This window comes from Morone saxatilis, unplaced genomic scaffold (genome assembly GCF_004916995.1).
Source record: "Morone saxatilis isolate NCDOM2014 unplaced genomic scaffold, NCSU_SB_2.0 Contig7, whole genome shotgun sequence".
Lineage (NCBI taxonomy): Eukaryota > Metazoa > Chordata > Actinopteri > Moronidae > Morone > Morone saxatilis.
Window position 1 is genome coordinate 6,968,401 of NW_023340246.1, and position 16,959 is coordinate 6,985,359.

General features: G+C 41.0%; 1 protein-coding gene across 2 annotated transcripts in view; it reads right to left on the minus strand.

The window, feature by feature from the left end:
* The window catches only part of LOC118340742 (kelch-like protein 29), a 194,566-nt gene that overhangs the window by 116,837 nt on the left and 60,770 nt on the right, over nt 1-16,959 (minus strand). For both annotated transcript variants that reach the window (XM_035678867.1, XM_035678868.1), the window contains exon 3: nt 10,003-10,314. In XM_035678867.1, coding sequence (XP_035534760.1) covers nt 10,003-10,275 — 273 coding nt within the window. In that variant the 5' untranslated portion in view covers nt 10,276-10,314. The remainder of the gene's footprint in view (nt 1-10,002; nt 10,315-16,959) is intronic.

The following is a 16,959-nucleotide window of genomic DNA, read 5'->3' on the forward strand; positions in this document are numbered from 1 at the left end:
TGTATTTCCTTTGAGGATGCCAGAGTCAATTCAATGGCTTTGATTTAAATCTGGTTTCCAGCTATATGTCTTAAGGTGAAAATCTTTTGCATATCAAACAATTTAAAAAAAAGTAAAAAATAAGATACTGGTCAACTAGAAATCAGTCAAATCATCATAAAAATCATAACATCGACAATGTTTTGCTAATAAATGCTTAAATAAGCTACTTTCAGAGGAGTTTCTGAGCTTTGAAGAGGTTGAAAGCTGAGACTGAAAGCTGTGAATTTACCCATATTTTTCACCATAATAATAATGACTGTTTGGTACAAAATAATTGTACTGTTTTGCTTTTGAAAACCGGCCACAATTAGAAACCAGTGACTTGAACTAAAGACACCCAAATAACTTCCTCTCAGGCCAAATGAGTGTAAGGGTTTGATAATCATGAAAAAAATTTGTGTGGTATCACTTTCCCCTTTGACACAAACCTCTCACCCTCTGATGAGGAAGTGGAGGAATGTGATGCAGTGGTGGCAGCGATGGCCAATGATAATGGCAAATCTAAGACGACAGCCACTTTAAATTGCCCAGGGATCAACCCTGACCCCTTAACACTTTAGCAAATCGAGCAAATCTGACAACCCTCCACATGCTGTGGAGTGCAATGTGCCTGTATGTTTCTGTTTGTTGTTCAGAGGTGTTCTCCTTTATGTTGTCATGAGATTTGCTAAGAGCATTTCCAGTCTTGAAGAGATGAGGACTAGGAGTCAAGCATCATCTGTGATCCGTTGGTGTCCTGTAACAGCTGTCTCTGGCACCAGAACATGCGGTTGCCGCTATCCCATATTACATCTCTGCCACTCAGCACCGACGGATCAGCAATCCAATTTCACACAAGCGCGCTCAGAGGGAGGCAATGCTGATGCAGGAATGAGGATCTATGCTTCAACAAAGACAAGAAGTTGTTTGAAGTGGCTGGAGGGGTGGTGGTCTGGGGGAAGAGATGGGCTGAAGAATTAGATAAAAATGAAGATGATGATGATAGAAATGCGATGGAGGGAGATAAAAAAGCAAGGGTGATAATGAGGGAAAGGGCTTTGTATGACTGTTACTTTCATCAATCGAGCTACCTCAGAGAGCAGAATAAGCTCCTAATTTCCCAACCCATCACTGAGCACAGAAGACCAAGCAAAGGCGAGCCTGGAAGACAGACAGAAAGAGAGAGAGAGCAAGCCTGTGAGACATTTCCACTGTGTAAACACACCTTTGTTTGTGTCGTGACGTCCAACGCGCCAGTTTCTGCTCAGTCAAAGAGCAGCGAGACAATGATCTCTATGTACTGCTGGGAGAGCAGATGTACAGTATTGGATGACAACACACTCCTTAGCCTTTTCAATATCACACACTCATATTGCATAGTCATTGTGACATAAATAGAGAAGGGGGTTGCCTCTCGTCTTTCACAGAGCAGAAAGAGATTTGAATCTGATATCCAATGACTGCTTATTAGATCGAGCCATCAGGCCGTCAGTTTGGAGCCAGACTCATAAGGCAGTCGGTGTGTTAAGGAGGCTGCTTTCCATTTCCACCCACAGACACACACACAGAAAACACAACAGAAAAAGAGGAGAGCAAGCCCCTTCTGGACTATCTTCTCTTCTCCTGCCAGAGCTGTGCATGCAGTGTTTAGTAAAGCCTGCTGTAATCAACACAAACCCACCACAAAGCCAGGACCCCAAAAGGTATCCTATTTTGGGATATCAATGGTTTTCAGAACAATAACCCATCTTTCCCTCTGTTTTAGCTCCTACAAAAGATTAAAAATTCAGCTCTGATAAAGCAGAGGAACCAAAAGCACAGACAGAGAGAATGAGGACTTGGCCAGGTTTGCAGAATTGTGATAGGAAAGACAGACGGTTGGATGGATAAATGCGGCGCTCCATTGTTGGTACAAAAGGTCAGCTGGGATCCTAGCCCTACAGACAGAAAGACGGACGCAGGGGGACCCATGAGAGGATTCAGATTGGATGAAACCTGTGGAACATCTTGTCACAGTGAGATTGACAAGACAGACACACGATAACACTTGGCTTCACCTATTCTTTGATCTGTTGCATTGTTATCGTCTCACATCTGCCAACTATTTCGTTTTTACATGGATTTTTTTTTCTTAAATCAGGAAGGCCGCTGTTTTCTGTTGACAATAAAGGATGAAGATATCTTGACTGTGTGATGAGGGTGCGAGATTTCTGATAAATCTGTCATCAGATTCATGATTCCCATTTTCCATCCATCCGATTTCAAACGCTGATAACAAAAAAATGAAGCCTGACAGTTCCCTTTTTACAGTGCCTTTCCTCTGACAGTTTGACAGTGTGCAGTCCTCGTGACTGAGGTGTCTGTCTATCTGTCTTTCAGTCTGTTTGGCTTTCCGTCTGTCTCTCTGTCCATCTGTCTGTCTATGTGTCTGGCTCTGTATCTCTGTCCTTGATTAGCAATCACTGCAGCATAGCCTGGTCTGATTCCAAGTGGAAAGCTTTAATTCTCCTCACATGGTGCCGAGACATCCAGACCCCTGGTGCAATTGCTCCTGGTAAACACACAATCACTGCTTCTCGTTAACACTCAAAAGTTTCCATACATCATCTTAAAGGAAAATCACTGCTTAATCTCTGCTTTGCTCCCTTGAGGTCCTCTGTTTTTTAATGACTCTGTTGTAGACGCCTGTCAGCGGATTTGTTTGTCCACAAACATTATGATGATGTTTGTGTTCATGGAAAAAAAAGATTATAAAGAATTAATGCATGACTAATGGAAAGTAAAACAGCGGAGCAGGAAAATTATGACACTTAGTTCATAAACTGTCAGACCAATTAAAATCAGTTGTACTCATCTAACTAGACAAGCTATGAATGTATTCTTAGAAACCGCAGGCAGACTGTATTGTGCTAGGAATTCAAAACCTGTTTTCCCAGTGAGGAAAAATCCAATCAGAGGAAGCAAACGGAGTGGCATTTTTAATAGTGGCTTGTCTAATACTTGAGGGCGGCTTTCTGCATAACCACTGAGGGCTGTCTTTATCCAAACTGACGTTTCGAACGGACGGACAAGACAGAAAGAGCTGACAGGTTCATCTCAGCTCTGTGTCAGACAAGCTGACTTTTAGCGCTAAAATCCACTCTGACACATGCACCACTTAACCACTTACAAAGAACAAAACTGTGCAACAGACCTCTGGCTCTACATATTTAAAATTGCATAACTGTTCAAACACTGAAAGTCAGATAAAGAGACACTTGACTCACCTACAAAAAGCCTTCAGGTTTTACACGATGGCGTATGGATAATAAATGAAAGCTACGGTGGAGAAATGAAGTATTTCTAATCAATCAGTTTGGTCTGCTTCTCAGAAATTGTCGTCTGAGAGCTGAATTTTGTGACATTTTCACTGTGAATGCAAATGGCACGACGCAACCTGTGATAGGATGACAACACATACAGTAGAGGCTAATAAATCAAATCCAGGCAGCAGAGTGTGAAGATTGTTTTCCTTTCTGCTCCTCAAAGAAAGATAAAAGCACGTCAGAGAGCCTGTGTTACTTAGTATTTAGGGAGAATTTTGAGTCTATACTGTGTTTGTTTTTTAAATTTAAGTTAAAATGTCAAAAATAAAAGAACACAATATCCTCAATGCTTGACAGTTATACATCAGCACTGACATTTCTGGTATGGCATAAACATTCTGAATTATATAATCAGATTGGATGCATCATCATTTTATGTCCATCTGTATGAAGTAACAAAAGGAAGGCAAGATGAGATTATTTCAAACTGTGAAGCAATATTTTTTCATCCAGCTATGTTTAGTGTTCTCGGTAGCTCTCATAAGATAAGAGCGTGGTTTTCTTTATGACCCCATGGTGAGTCTGTCTGCTTTGGAAGTGTAAAGTTTCATCTTTCCTGGGTGATAGAATTTCCCTATTTGATAGAACAATTGTAGTTTCCTCTCCTATCTGAAGCTAATTCAAAAGCAACCCTGCCGCCCCCCCTTCCCTCCCTCCCTCTCTTCCCCCCGTCTCCGTTCTTTCTCCCTCATCCAGCTCCCCCAGCGTGCACCTTCTTAAACTTTAATCATCTCATATTCAATACATTTCACAGCGACTCGTCACAAGGTTATCCCAGTTTTCAAAAGAAGTCTTCCCCTTTTCGCTTCAACCTCAATAAAGATTCAGTGATTTCAGATTCTTCCAGTGTATTCATTACCAGGCTCCCTGACACCAGAGTGATGTTGACATAGAGAGTTTTTCTTGATGCAGATTTTAAGGCTAGCAAAAATAAAAAGCTAAATAGAAAATAAAAAAGTTAAAATGCTGCTAATGCTCTACAGAGGTCATATCACACTGTCAATTCTCATGCAATTACTGCTGTTGCCTTAAAAATGTTGAATATTTAAAAGCTGACAAAATATATTTCCCTGTCATTTGTTCACCCTGTCACCGTCAGGAAAATGACACATACCTATGTGCTTGCAGCAAAAAAATAAATAAAATGAATCCTTCAGAAGAGACATACTTTTTGTGTGTTTTCTTTCTTTTTCTGATTGTGTCAGAGTGAGGCCATAACGCCTGCTGTTCTCTGGATACCCTGTTGTGTTGGCCACAGTATGGGTTCTGCTTCAATCCATTGGTTAGCTGACCTGGCTGAAATCAATGACCAAAAAGGCACAATGTGTGATTTTGTTTAAAGACAAACTCTATTGATTGGTGCTGTCAATGCTTAGAAATTGGGAATTTTGTTTTTATGACGCTTACCTGAGCTAAAAAAGAGCACTTTTTTCGCAAATATCTTCAAATCCAATTTTCAGAAATAGTATTCAATGCATGCAACATGCATACTACTTTAGCTTTTAAACACATGCATTGTATAATGGAGTAACTGCTTATTGTAAAAGAATGTCTGCCAGGTTGTGCGATCTGTCATGGGACGAGACATGCTCAGCAGAACAGAGCGCTTCATTTGGCCTTGCCAGAGAAAACCGCTTTAATGGACTGCCAACAGCAGGTATTAAATTCAATCCTTATCAGCACAAGATCAAACAGCAGTACGTATTGTAGCTGAAGCTGGAGTAACACTCCTTGTTAAGGATGACTTTTAACAAAAAGAACTAAAGGTAAATATCACATATATCCATCTTCATTATTTACCAAGCTGTTGCAGTATGTGCTTCTTTGTTTTCCTGGAAGCAGTGCTATGGTCATACTATGGTCTTTGTAAAATGAATGAAATGTACAGCTACTACTAAGAACATCGTCAATGTGAAGCCAAAAAGAGAAGTGATAACTAACATTTGTTTGAAGAGTTTGAGGTAGTCACGTTCACCAAACAAACAAAAAAGACTTGACACTATCAGACTTGCCAATGAAAAAACGAATTTCTTCTTATGATCAGTACTGCACAGACATATTCTTAAAACCATGTATTCCACATATTGGTCACATAATTAAAAAAATTGCTTTTTATTTATATAAAAATATTGTCCAAATACTACAAAATGCAGAGAGTAATCTTTTGCACTATAGTACTGCAGCTACCTGACCAGAATAACAAGACAATAACAAACAAACAAAATAGGCCCAAAGAAACTTATTTTAGAGTTTGTTTCCAACAACATTAAACTAATGAGATGGCTACAGGCTAAAGGAATAGCTCATTCTGCTGGCTTGAGACTGCTCTGTAGATCAGAAACTAAATTTGATCAGCAAACATATCAACTGAGAAATGAATGAAATGTAAACAGAGTGAATCAAAATGCCAAGGATATAGAGAATCAACGTGAATATATAACTGTCTGTTCTTTTAGTTCAACTGTGGCGCCTGCATTTGTGTTTGTTAAAGACTGGTAAAGAAATACAAATTGCAGCACTGCTGTGATATCAGGGTAGGGTGGATTAAAAATGTCATATTAAAGGGATTAAACCATGCAAAGAAATCCATATGTTTCAGTAGTATGTATCTGTGGGAAGATACTTTCTGAGTAATATTATGTGTTCAGATAAAAACTCAAGCTTTGGCACATTTTAAACCCTATAAAATCCTCCCTGACTAACACTGAATAGCAGGCTGTAACTTTAATGTGCAAACATTTAACCCAGGATAGATCTTTCACAAGTACATATGTTTTTCAAAAGCACAATAATTTTTTGGCTCATTGTTTGAATCAATCACTGTGTAAGCCAAATAACAATACTCTCTCTTTAACATGACACTTATTAGCCAAGTGCCATTTCAACACAAGGGAAGTACAAGCATTAATGCAGCTTAAACGGTGGTGATAATAATAAACAGGGTGACTGTACATAGATAGTGTTGGTGTATAGATTTTTCTAATCAAAGAATTATTTTAGGCCAGTGTTTACATTCAGTCAGACACTTCCAAGTCTCTGTCTTTATGTCTCTAATAAATTCCACATCATGGTGAAATCTTGGTTTATCACTGTAGATCTGCCTTGTTAACCTAACTTAAGTTTTCTTAGTTGCTACTATGTTTGCTAGAAAGCTGGATTGGAAGTATTGTTTATTTTTTGCCAATCCAATTAGCAACATAAGTAATAACTTAATTGAAAGTCCATTTATTATTACCTACTAAATTGATTTAGTAAAACTTTAGTACATGCACTGCCTCTATTGGTATGTGGAAGAGTCTCTGAAATCTATATTCTTTAAATTAAATAAATAAATTCAACAGATAATACTATTAAAATACTTTGATTATATACTTTCGAGTTATAGTACTTCAACTATGAGATCGCGGAAATGTAATTTAGGTTTTTAATTTTATGTAATATTTTGTTTCAATATCAGCCTGCTACTTCATCACGTTCATGCACATAATGCATGCATCCATGATCAGTTACGAGCTAAGATGTGATGGTAAGATAGTAAGCAGAGGTAACAATTAATGGTTCAAATACAATTAAATCCCCCTTTCCACCATATTAGCTGTGGCCCTTCAACTGGTTTGATTTAGGATTCAACAAGAGTCAGCAATAAATAGTTTTATGAATAAATCTCCCTCAAATAGGGCCGGCCTACATTACTGTATTTATCATAAAATGGCGTACAAAAGTGAAACTGGACTTTCTGCTGATGTGTACAAGTCCTGTTCATCAGCAGGAGACAGAAATAGTGGATATTAACAACATGGATTTGTGTCTAGTGACTATACGTCCATGTCATCGGCACAAAAATACATAGAAATTAATTAATCGTCCAGCAGGAGATTACAAAGTATAGCTCTAAATTAACTATAGTCCACTGTTCCATGTGGTTAGCTTTACATCAAGATGGACAACGTGACCAGATGGTACATTTCAACTCTCAGCATTTGTCCTACATGCACCCACACATATGCACACCTGCACATTCACACACACAGCACCATCATGTATGTTCAGCTGATATTCAATAGTGCTAAGAATAGCTTTGCTAAAGTAACATGCCTGTTAATTCCAGATTTTTAGAGTCGTTATTGTGCATTGACCACTGAAACAGGGACATGTTTTTATTTAAATCTGCACAGATTTTAATATTAAACTTCCAGTTTTTTTGACCAATGACTAGTGATTTCTTATATTCTTATTTAACTGTTGTTCAGAGGTATCCTTGTATCTTTCTGCCCTTTCAATTGTCAGTCTGGTTGAATCACTGTACACCGTTTTGTTCTCGATGTACAAGATGTTAATTCATAGTAAAATAACATCTATTTGTATAGAGGACTTTCTACAACCTACAAGCATTTGACAACCATTCAAAAATATAGAGGAGTCCTGTCAGACATCTGACTGTATCGAATCAAGCTTTTATGTCAGGTGACCCCAAACTTTTGAGCAGTATTGTATATAAATCTTTAAACCATTGAAGAATTAAATCAGTTGTAGTAAACTACATGAAGAAGGTTATTTATAACGGATAAGTACAGCTGAAACAATACACCTGTTCTGTGTCCCATTTTACATTAAGAGAAATTAATACTCCATTTACGGTTTATTTTATTATTAGAGTCAAATGTGGAGGGGTATTACTTTCAGACACACATACAAGCAGACTTCTGAACATGTCTAGCTATTGGACTGCGTCCCCACTTGGGCCACAGTGTTTATAAAGAGAGAGTCTCCAAACAGTGGAGATCAATAACGGCCTGTCAGCTTTTTAGTGTAGCCATGGACAGAGCAGAGACACAGGGACCACGGAGAGAGAGCTGCATCCGTCCATCAGACTCTTTGTGACCCCCAACAGCTTTGATCGAAGATGACAGATAGAGAGAGAAAGAGCAAGTGAGGACAGGAGACAGCTAAGAGGAAGATAGAAAGACAGGCTCCTGTGGTATTGGCCAGCTCTTGAGGCCCCTGTATCTTTTCTGGGCCATAATTAAAGCAGAGCCCAGACTCTGGGTATTTGCCTTTTAAAACGTTGCTGGTCTCTATTGCCTGCCTTACAAAGGACTGTCAAAGGCAAGACAAAGCAGAAAGGTAAATCCCTGAACAAAGCTAACAGAGAGGCATTCGGGGAAGGATCTGTATTATATCTGCTGCATATACGCACACACATTCCCACATATACTGTACCTTTAAACAATTGTGCACTCACGTGCAGGGCAATGCACCTAATGGCTCTGGCAGCCATTGAATGATGACAATGGCCACGGTGGGAGTTGGCAAGACTTTGTCGGGATGTATGTAATTATTCAGCCACACAAAAGGAGGGGCCGACGCGGTGCCAGAGCAGATTTACTGTGTCTGTGGTCAGTGCATTCAGCAGGGTATCTAATGATGTGCACTTATGGGCTAAATTACCAGAGCATTGTTTACCTCTGCTGCAGGCCCCACCGAGAGCAAGAGTCTGAGAAGGTGCCGGAGAGAAAGAAAAAAAAAAAAAAAGCTCAGATGGATCTGCTGAAGTTCAAATTAAAGCAAATGATCTGATAGTGAGGAGGAGTGTTGAGAGAAGATGAATGGTATCCATGGAAGCAGAGGCAGGGGAGAGGCTGAAATGTCTAACTCTTTTTTGGTAAAGGCCCCTCTCTTCACACACTGCTGACAGCCAGCTAGCCAGCAAATCCCTGGACGAGGGGGTGGAAACACAAAAAAGTACTGCTCTTGACTATACCACTCAGACATCTCCAAGCTGCAGTTTTCTGTATCAGGTCTTAACACAATATGCAATATATAGTCAAATGAGGAATATATACACATGCACCATACTTGTGCTATCCGTTTCCCTTGAGGCCTCATTAAAAGTTTTGGATCAAATATCATGGTCATTATATGGCCTGGTGATCATTTATACCTAAGCTTAACCTATATTAAGCAGAAATGTGCAGCTGTGAGTAGGTTTATTTTTTTAGATCTATGATATTAACTCTTATTAATGGTCCTTTTTTTATTTGTTTGCTCGTTAAGAAATACACCACCTCTAACCATCACTTCTGACAGCAGCACCCATCTGAGCCACTGTCAGAGGTCATTTACATAATGAAAGAAGAAAATTACCAAGGAGGCAAAGGCAGGACAAGCCTGCCATTTGGCAGAGAGAGAAAATGAAGATGGAAGGAAAATGGTTTGGCAAGAAGGGGGCATTGGACAGAGAGTGCAGAGAGTGCAGAGAGAGCAGCAGAACTGGAGTGAGGGATAAGGGCAAGAGGCAGCAGAGAGAGAGTGAGAGAGAGAGAGATAGAGCGAGAGACGCTGAAACAGTTGAACCATGAAGACAGGCATGCCAGTGAGTTGGACAGTGCAGAAACATTTGGAGAAAGTGAGAGAGAGGAAAGCTGGAAAGCCTCAAAAGCATGGAGCAAGTTGGAGATTATGTCCAGCTGGGGAGTCTTCACAGATTAAAAAGTTGACAAAGGGATAGACAAAGACTGGAAAGAAACTTGACAGAGCAGGAGGAAACATGGAGAGATTTCCAAAATGAGTCAGAGGGAAGCAGGTGTTGTGGCATCCATTTGGATGAGGCTCTTACCTTGGCCGACGCTGGAGCCACTGATCCTGCTGCCGTGATGCCTCGCTTGACCGCTATGTCGCTGCTCGATGTTGTCACGGCAACTGTGACCGGGGTGGGGAGGAGGGAGGGGATGACTGGGAGGGGAAGGAGCCCCGGACGGTTGTTGCCATTGACAACGGCAGAGGCACAGCTATGATTGGCTCCTCCATTGTGGAGGCCAGAAGGCCGGATGTCTCTCCGCTCCCAGGGTCCCCGGTAGTCCCTTTCAAAGCGGTGGTGGTGGCGTGACATCACTTCCTCTTCCTCTCAGAGGGAACAACGGGGGCAGGCCTGCAGGAAATGGAAAGGTCAGGTTAAAACTCTTTTATTATATGTATGCAAATGTAGGTAAGAGATAGAGACATAAAGGCAGGGTTTCAGAGATAGAAAAAGGCCGGGGGACAAAGAAAGAGCGAGACACCATCATGTTGGCTGGAAGGTGTAAATGCTTGCAGCATCTGCTCCCAATGCACCTGACTGACACGAACACACTGCGGCTCATTTGTTGCTTCTGATTCCTATTCTCCCAGTCATTAACGAGGGCTGCGACAAGAGGGAGAGAAATGAGCACTGCTAAGCAGGTCTATAAAAAACACCATCAGTGCCAACACCATAAGGAGCTAAATTTGTCACATGAGGCACCTAGGCTCAACAATGAGAGGTTAAAACAGTGCAGCTGAGCAAGGCGCAAACAGGTACGCGCTCAGTCAGGTTTTCCTGAGGACAGCGCAGCAGTATCATGACCTTGCGGTCAAAACTCATTCATCTGAATAGATAAATACCCCTGCAATTACAGCTCATCTCATACATCTAATGGCTGGTTAATTCAATCAGATTGCCCTTGAAGTGCATTTGAGGGTTCTCCCCTTTTCAAGCACAGCAGGCTGTGATAGGCTAAGAGGCGACAGTGAGCTGGAATTACATCAGTATGGGGTATGGCGCTATTGTGTAGCATGAGCAGCGTATCACTCTATATTATATCATAAATCAAAGCTGTACAGGATCTGAGTAGAGAAATCCATCACTGAGGGGATTGTAGCGCATTGTACTCCTCCTCACCAAAGGCACGTTATGCTTCCCAAGCCCTTGATAACAGATGAAATAAATAAATAACAACCTCAAACCAGGTTCAGCAAGCCCCATGCAAAATCCCCCGGTCTGTAAGGAGAGAATGACAGCGGATGATAGGTCTTTATTCTGCACGCTGGGGTCTGTCACGCTGTCTCTTGCCTCACAGAGGAGGCATGCCTTGAAACGCCGGCTTCTCTGTGTGTATCTGTGTGTGTGTGAGTGTACAAAAAGCAATATATACTACAGTGAACTGCTGTGTTTGCACATAATCTTTTGGTAGGATTTAATGAGAACACACATGTTCAGAACTCCAGTGTAGTATGTGAGAGTCTTTGAGCAGGCTGTTAGAAATGAAAAGGATCTTCACAAAGCTTTGATGCAGGCGATACACAATGCAGCCTGTGGTGGGAGCACTGGCCCTTCTGTTTCTTTAGCTGCGGTGACCATCCATTTATTTACCCGGTAAAACATTCACTCTTTCTTCCTTTTTGTCTTTCTTTGTTGTGCTCTCTTTCATTATTTTTCTCTCTGAGTCCCCCCTTCATTTATTTTTCTCTTATACAAGGTCTGCTCTGTACAAATACAGCAAACTGATACGCGGTGATAGAGCCAGACGGAGCGACTAAAAGCTGTAGGACAACACTCTCACGCTCTCTTTCTCTTTCTCACTCACTCTGCAATAACCTTTCTCTCTCTAAGCAGTAACCCTTTTTAATAACCTCAAATTTTACAATAGAATAAGCTTGTATTATCTCTAAAAATATTTGAGACAGAGAGAGTAACAAGGTGCTAGTTCGGTGGAACAATGGCAGAGTCAGTGCCAGGTAATATTCTCTTATCACTCGAGCTCCACACCCCAGCTGAGAAATAAGAGAGCAGAAAATTCCTCCATATAAAAATAAGAGGAGAAAAAGAAATAAGAAAGGGACTTTATCTACTCAAGAGTCAGAATTGGGGGCAGAGTGCATTTGCATTCACAATTCACAATTTATTTTATCAATTCTTTTCAGATGTGAAGTGGGTACAGGCCACTGTGCATCCACTCTGCTCCCTAGTCCAGATAATTTTGTGAATTACTGGAAAAACTGTCTATTTTTTTTGTCTTCCTGTACACCTCCAAGAACAAGGGCACAATGGAGTTTGCAAGAGCCCACACAAGATAGCTTTGTTGGATAACCTTCAGTGAGGCTGTAATTTAGAGAACAGGGAGAAAGAATTAAAAGTAAGTAAAGTACATGGTATTTCCATTAGAATTTTTTAAAAATAAGGTCAGACTGGGGTGGCTTATTGGTCTAGGCTAGGGTATGTGCCATGTAGGAAAAAGGGTTATAATCAAGCAATACAATAGGTCCATATTGAAAATTGCATTACCCATATTCTCATATATAAATGCTAGAATAGGTAGTTGAAGGCCTTTTCTGATCTGTTAGTCCTACAGTTGAGGTATGGTTAAGGACAGGCAACTAAAACTAATTGTTATGGTCTGGGAAAGATCAGGGTCATAGTTACAAGTAAGTTAATAGTGGCTGTGCTTGAGATGAGATGTTAAACCCCAGAGTCCAGTGTCAAAGCCAGATATTTTGTATACTTGATACTGTAATAATTTAACAATAGGTAGGGCTTGGTTAAAATCCTTATTATATGTAATTTTATTTCATGTTGATATATATCGTAATATAGTTTGAGATTGAGATACACATTTTTGGTCATAACTCAAGGATTAATGGGTTAATCATGACAACATTTCACACAGATGTTTGAAGGGATACAACAATGAGATTATGATATTTTTTATCTTAAAGGTCAAAGGTTACCTTCACTGTAACATCTTAATGTGGAAAAATGCTCCCCCCCAACACAGAAGGGGAGATGGTGACCTGTTTAGATAATACAATCATCATACAAATCATACATATGTACCATCAGTATAGTGATGAGTTCCACTTTGTCACCGGTTATAATATTATGTTCAAAGTCTTTCCCATATATATTATATGAGTCAGGACAGACATGGATATAAACTGCAACTTGACTGACTGGTGGAGGCCTCTAATTTCTACTCTGTTTCTACACTATGTTCAGACGTTTTTTTCCCACACAGAAAATTGATCAAGAATCAACAAGGGAATCAATAAAGAATTGGACCGATAAGCAGAATCGACAATGGCATTGGTAACAATAAAATCCCATCTCTTGTCGGTTATGGATCGTTTGAGATGTAACTTTTGGATAAGAATGACCTGCCACGATGCTTTAAATCTTTAAATAAACCCTCATGCAATGTTTTCGCTGCCTCTTGGACTGGTCAGAGTTGGATTTAATTAAATGAAAACACTTAGTCAAAACTAAGGTGTTTTGCAGAGTTGGTGAACGTTGAAATTGGGATATGGTAAAACAGCTACTAAAAAATATTTAAGTAATGCAGTTCTGCTCTTTCACTCACAATACTACCCACAACAATTTAATACACAACATCAAAATAACTGCTGCCTTGGTACAAAAAGTATGCATTGCAGAATTATCACCTCATGTTATACAACATTTCATTTCCAAACCCGATGTCATGATACATCCTGCATCTTCCTTTGATACTGAGAGTAAATGTGGATTGTTTTACGTAATTTATACAAACGACAAATGTTGTTCTTCTGAAAAGGAGCCTCTCACATAATCATGCTTCAAATTCCACCACTCACTTACCCAAGCGGCATTTTCAGAATCTTGGCACTGCATTTCAATATGTGCACAATCCTGTAAGTTAATTCCTGTCATCCTTGCACTATGCATGTCAGTATGTGCTGTGTAACCGGAGGCTGGCAACTGATCCCTGCAGAACGAGTGTCACTGAGACACTACATTTATGGTCCTCGGTAAACAGAACGATTTAAGCTACTAATTGAAGACACTTCAATTCCCTTCACAACTACATTTCTGCAACTCCTTTATCACCTGTATGTGCGCGAATGTGTGGCAGTATATGAGTGCACATCATCCTGGGGCTGAGATTGTGTGCTGTGTGTTTGCAAGGGTAGGTATGGTATGTGGAGGTGATAAAAGAAATTTTGCTGTCAGAGGTGCCTGTGGAAACCAACACCCAACACACCTGTGGACTCTGCCAGACCAGATAAACACTTAAATACATCACATCTACAATGACACTTTGCTCTGCACTGCATTGCTCTAGGGAGAAGGTGCCAATAAAGATTTGCCCATTTTCTTTCACATCCAATGAAGTCACTGTCAGCCACGGACAAAAACAACGGTCTTTCAGAGGAGAGATGATAACCCCTCGCATGTTAATCCAACCTTTTTAAGAGCTTTTTCAATTTCATAAGAAACTAATGACAGCATTTCAGTCATACCCTGCAGCAATTAATGAGGCTCTTCAGCTCCTGCAATCCTGTCAGCATGTTAATAATCTTACCTGAAGGTATCAGACTTTCCCACGCCAAATGCTATTTTCTGACTCTGGCTCCTACTTAAAATAAGTGATGACTGAGAATCATTTGCAGAGAGATGAAAATCTAAACAAATGATTAAAATGACTAATCCTCTGGAAGCCCAAATAGTAACAAAAAGAATCTGGTCTCCAACGGGAACAGAATAGCCGAAAAAGAAAGTGAGAAACACCATGTCAGCAATCAAACCTAATGAGCTGACTGACTGGCTGACTGGCATCTCCATTGTGTTGTCAGTCACGTCATGAGTTAAAAGCAGTCAGCTGCAAAGGAGGCAGAGTGTGTGTGTGTGTGTGTTGGTTGCAGGGCGTTTTCGACTCCTGTTTCAACAGCCATTCTAGCCCTGCTGATGCGTCAGAATCGAAATTGCACCCAGCGTACGATGTTCCGAATGCATGTGCAACTGAGACAGAAAAGCGAGATGCTTTGGATGTCTACGTACGTAAGAAAGAGATGCTGTTGAGGAGTAAGCGTGTGGGCGTTTGTGTGTGGGAGTATGCCAATGTCGGCATGTTTGCAGGGCCAACTGTAGCTGACATCATCATGACCTCACTGATATCACCATGGAGATGCCCTGTATGTTCCTGCACGAGTTGTAAGTCCGCGCAGCACACATCAAGAGTCTTCGATTACTTCAGTTCCTGAGCAACGGCGGAGTGATTAGCCAAAATAAAAAGTTGTCTGACAGGTGGGAACGTGAAACACACACCCTAAAGAACAGCATCTGTCACTCCACGGTGGAACGCTGCATGTCGGGTGTGTGTGACAGAGCTGCGTTAACAAAGCCATGTGGGAATACGCAGGGAGCCGCAGACAGACGTGAGGAAAGAGGGAGCGTAACAGATGGACAGAATGTGGCAGCAATGGAGAGACAGCCAGACAGTGTGAGCGAGCAGCAACTGAGATGTAACAGCAGTAAAGTGAATGTGTGTGTGTGTGTGTAGCCTGAAATAGAGAGAAGGGTGTTAAGGATGGGATCAGGGAGGGGTGAGGAGGGTTGTGTGTCATACTTCTGTTCTAGGGTGTGATGTTTGCTTTGCTGGCACATTCTGCCCTGCGTTCAATACCCCCAGCTATTCCACCCGCTACAGATACTCCCCAAGAGGGAAGGCTCCATTTCCAATCTGTAGTAGTGTTTACCTCTATTGACCCAGTGACAGCCCAGCTTTCACCACACTCACACTCACACACACATAAACACCCACCTGCTACACTCACGAGTCTGTGCTAATGATCAATTCGTCCATCAGCAAGTCAGGATGGTACAAATGATGGCTGTGGAAAGTAGGTACTGTAACTTTATGAGGACAAGATATTGCTGTAAATGAGCAGCCCTGTGGGAGACGTGTACAGACAACCACTAACACACACACACACACTATAACTATCGCAGACACACACGCTTGCTCACGCACTTATAGCTTATACACCAATACAGTTGCACACCAGTAAATGTGCTGACAGTTCCTCCAGGACAACAGAGGTATTCATCCTGATATTTAAATAATGGCAGAGACTGTTGGTACAGAAATAGCCCGGAGCAACGAGAGCCAGAGTCGCAGGCTTTTAAAATTCTCCTCCTCACCTAGAGTCCGTACCGCCCAAGACACACTAGATGATGAAGACACCGTCTCAAATGATGAAGACACAAATCTCAAAGAGTGTGCATCTTTCACTCCTATACATACTTGCCTGCTTATACAAGTAAGCTTACACACACCTGTGCACCTGCAGAGACAAACGATACAGGTGTTATTAACGAAGCAATGTATTGGCACACTAAAGAATTCAAAATTGGATGGTACACAGTAAATACTTTCGATATTTTTCTTTGGATATTTATCTTTTCCAGCATATTTAGGATTTTTTTCCCCGCTTTTGTAAAGTATTGATTGATGAAGCAAACTGATCTGCCAGAGAAGAACCAGGGCTTCCTGGGTATTTTTAGCTTTCCCTCTTAAGGACGTGGCACAGGAGAAACCTAATTGATGTTCCAGAAGAAGCAAAAAACACAAGAACAACAGAGCGGAAGCTGGGGGAAAGGCAAACACAGGATAGGAAAAGTGGAGTTTTATGTCTATCTCATGAGTTCAGACACGGTGTGTGAATGTGTATGTGTGTGTGTGTGTGTTTGTGTGTGTGTGTGTGTGTACGCGCTTGTTTGTTTGGAGGCGAGGTGTGGGGGTTGCAGAGAGGAAGAGAAAGGGCCATCTTCAGGGATAAGAAACAGAGATGAATGCAGCTACCTGCTGGCATGGAAACCAACATGGCTATTGTTGGGATTGATTCTTAGCATTAATAGGTCCAATTAATCCCAGCGGTTTGATGGAAAATGTGTACTTTGCTACAAACCATGCACCTCATTAGTGGTCTGAGTGGAATCCAGAGACATCACACAGACAGCAAT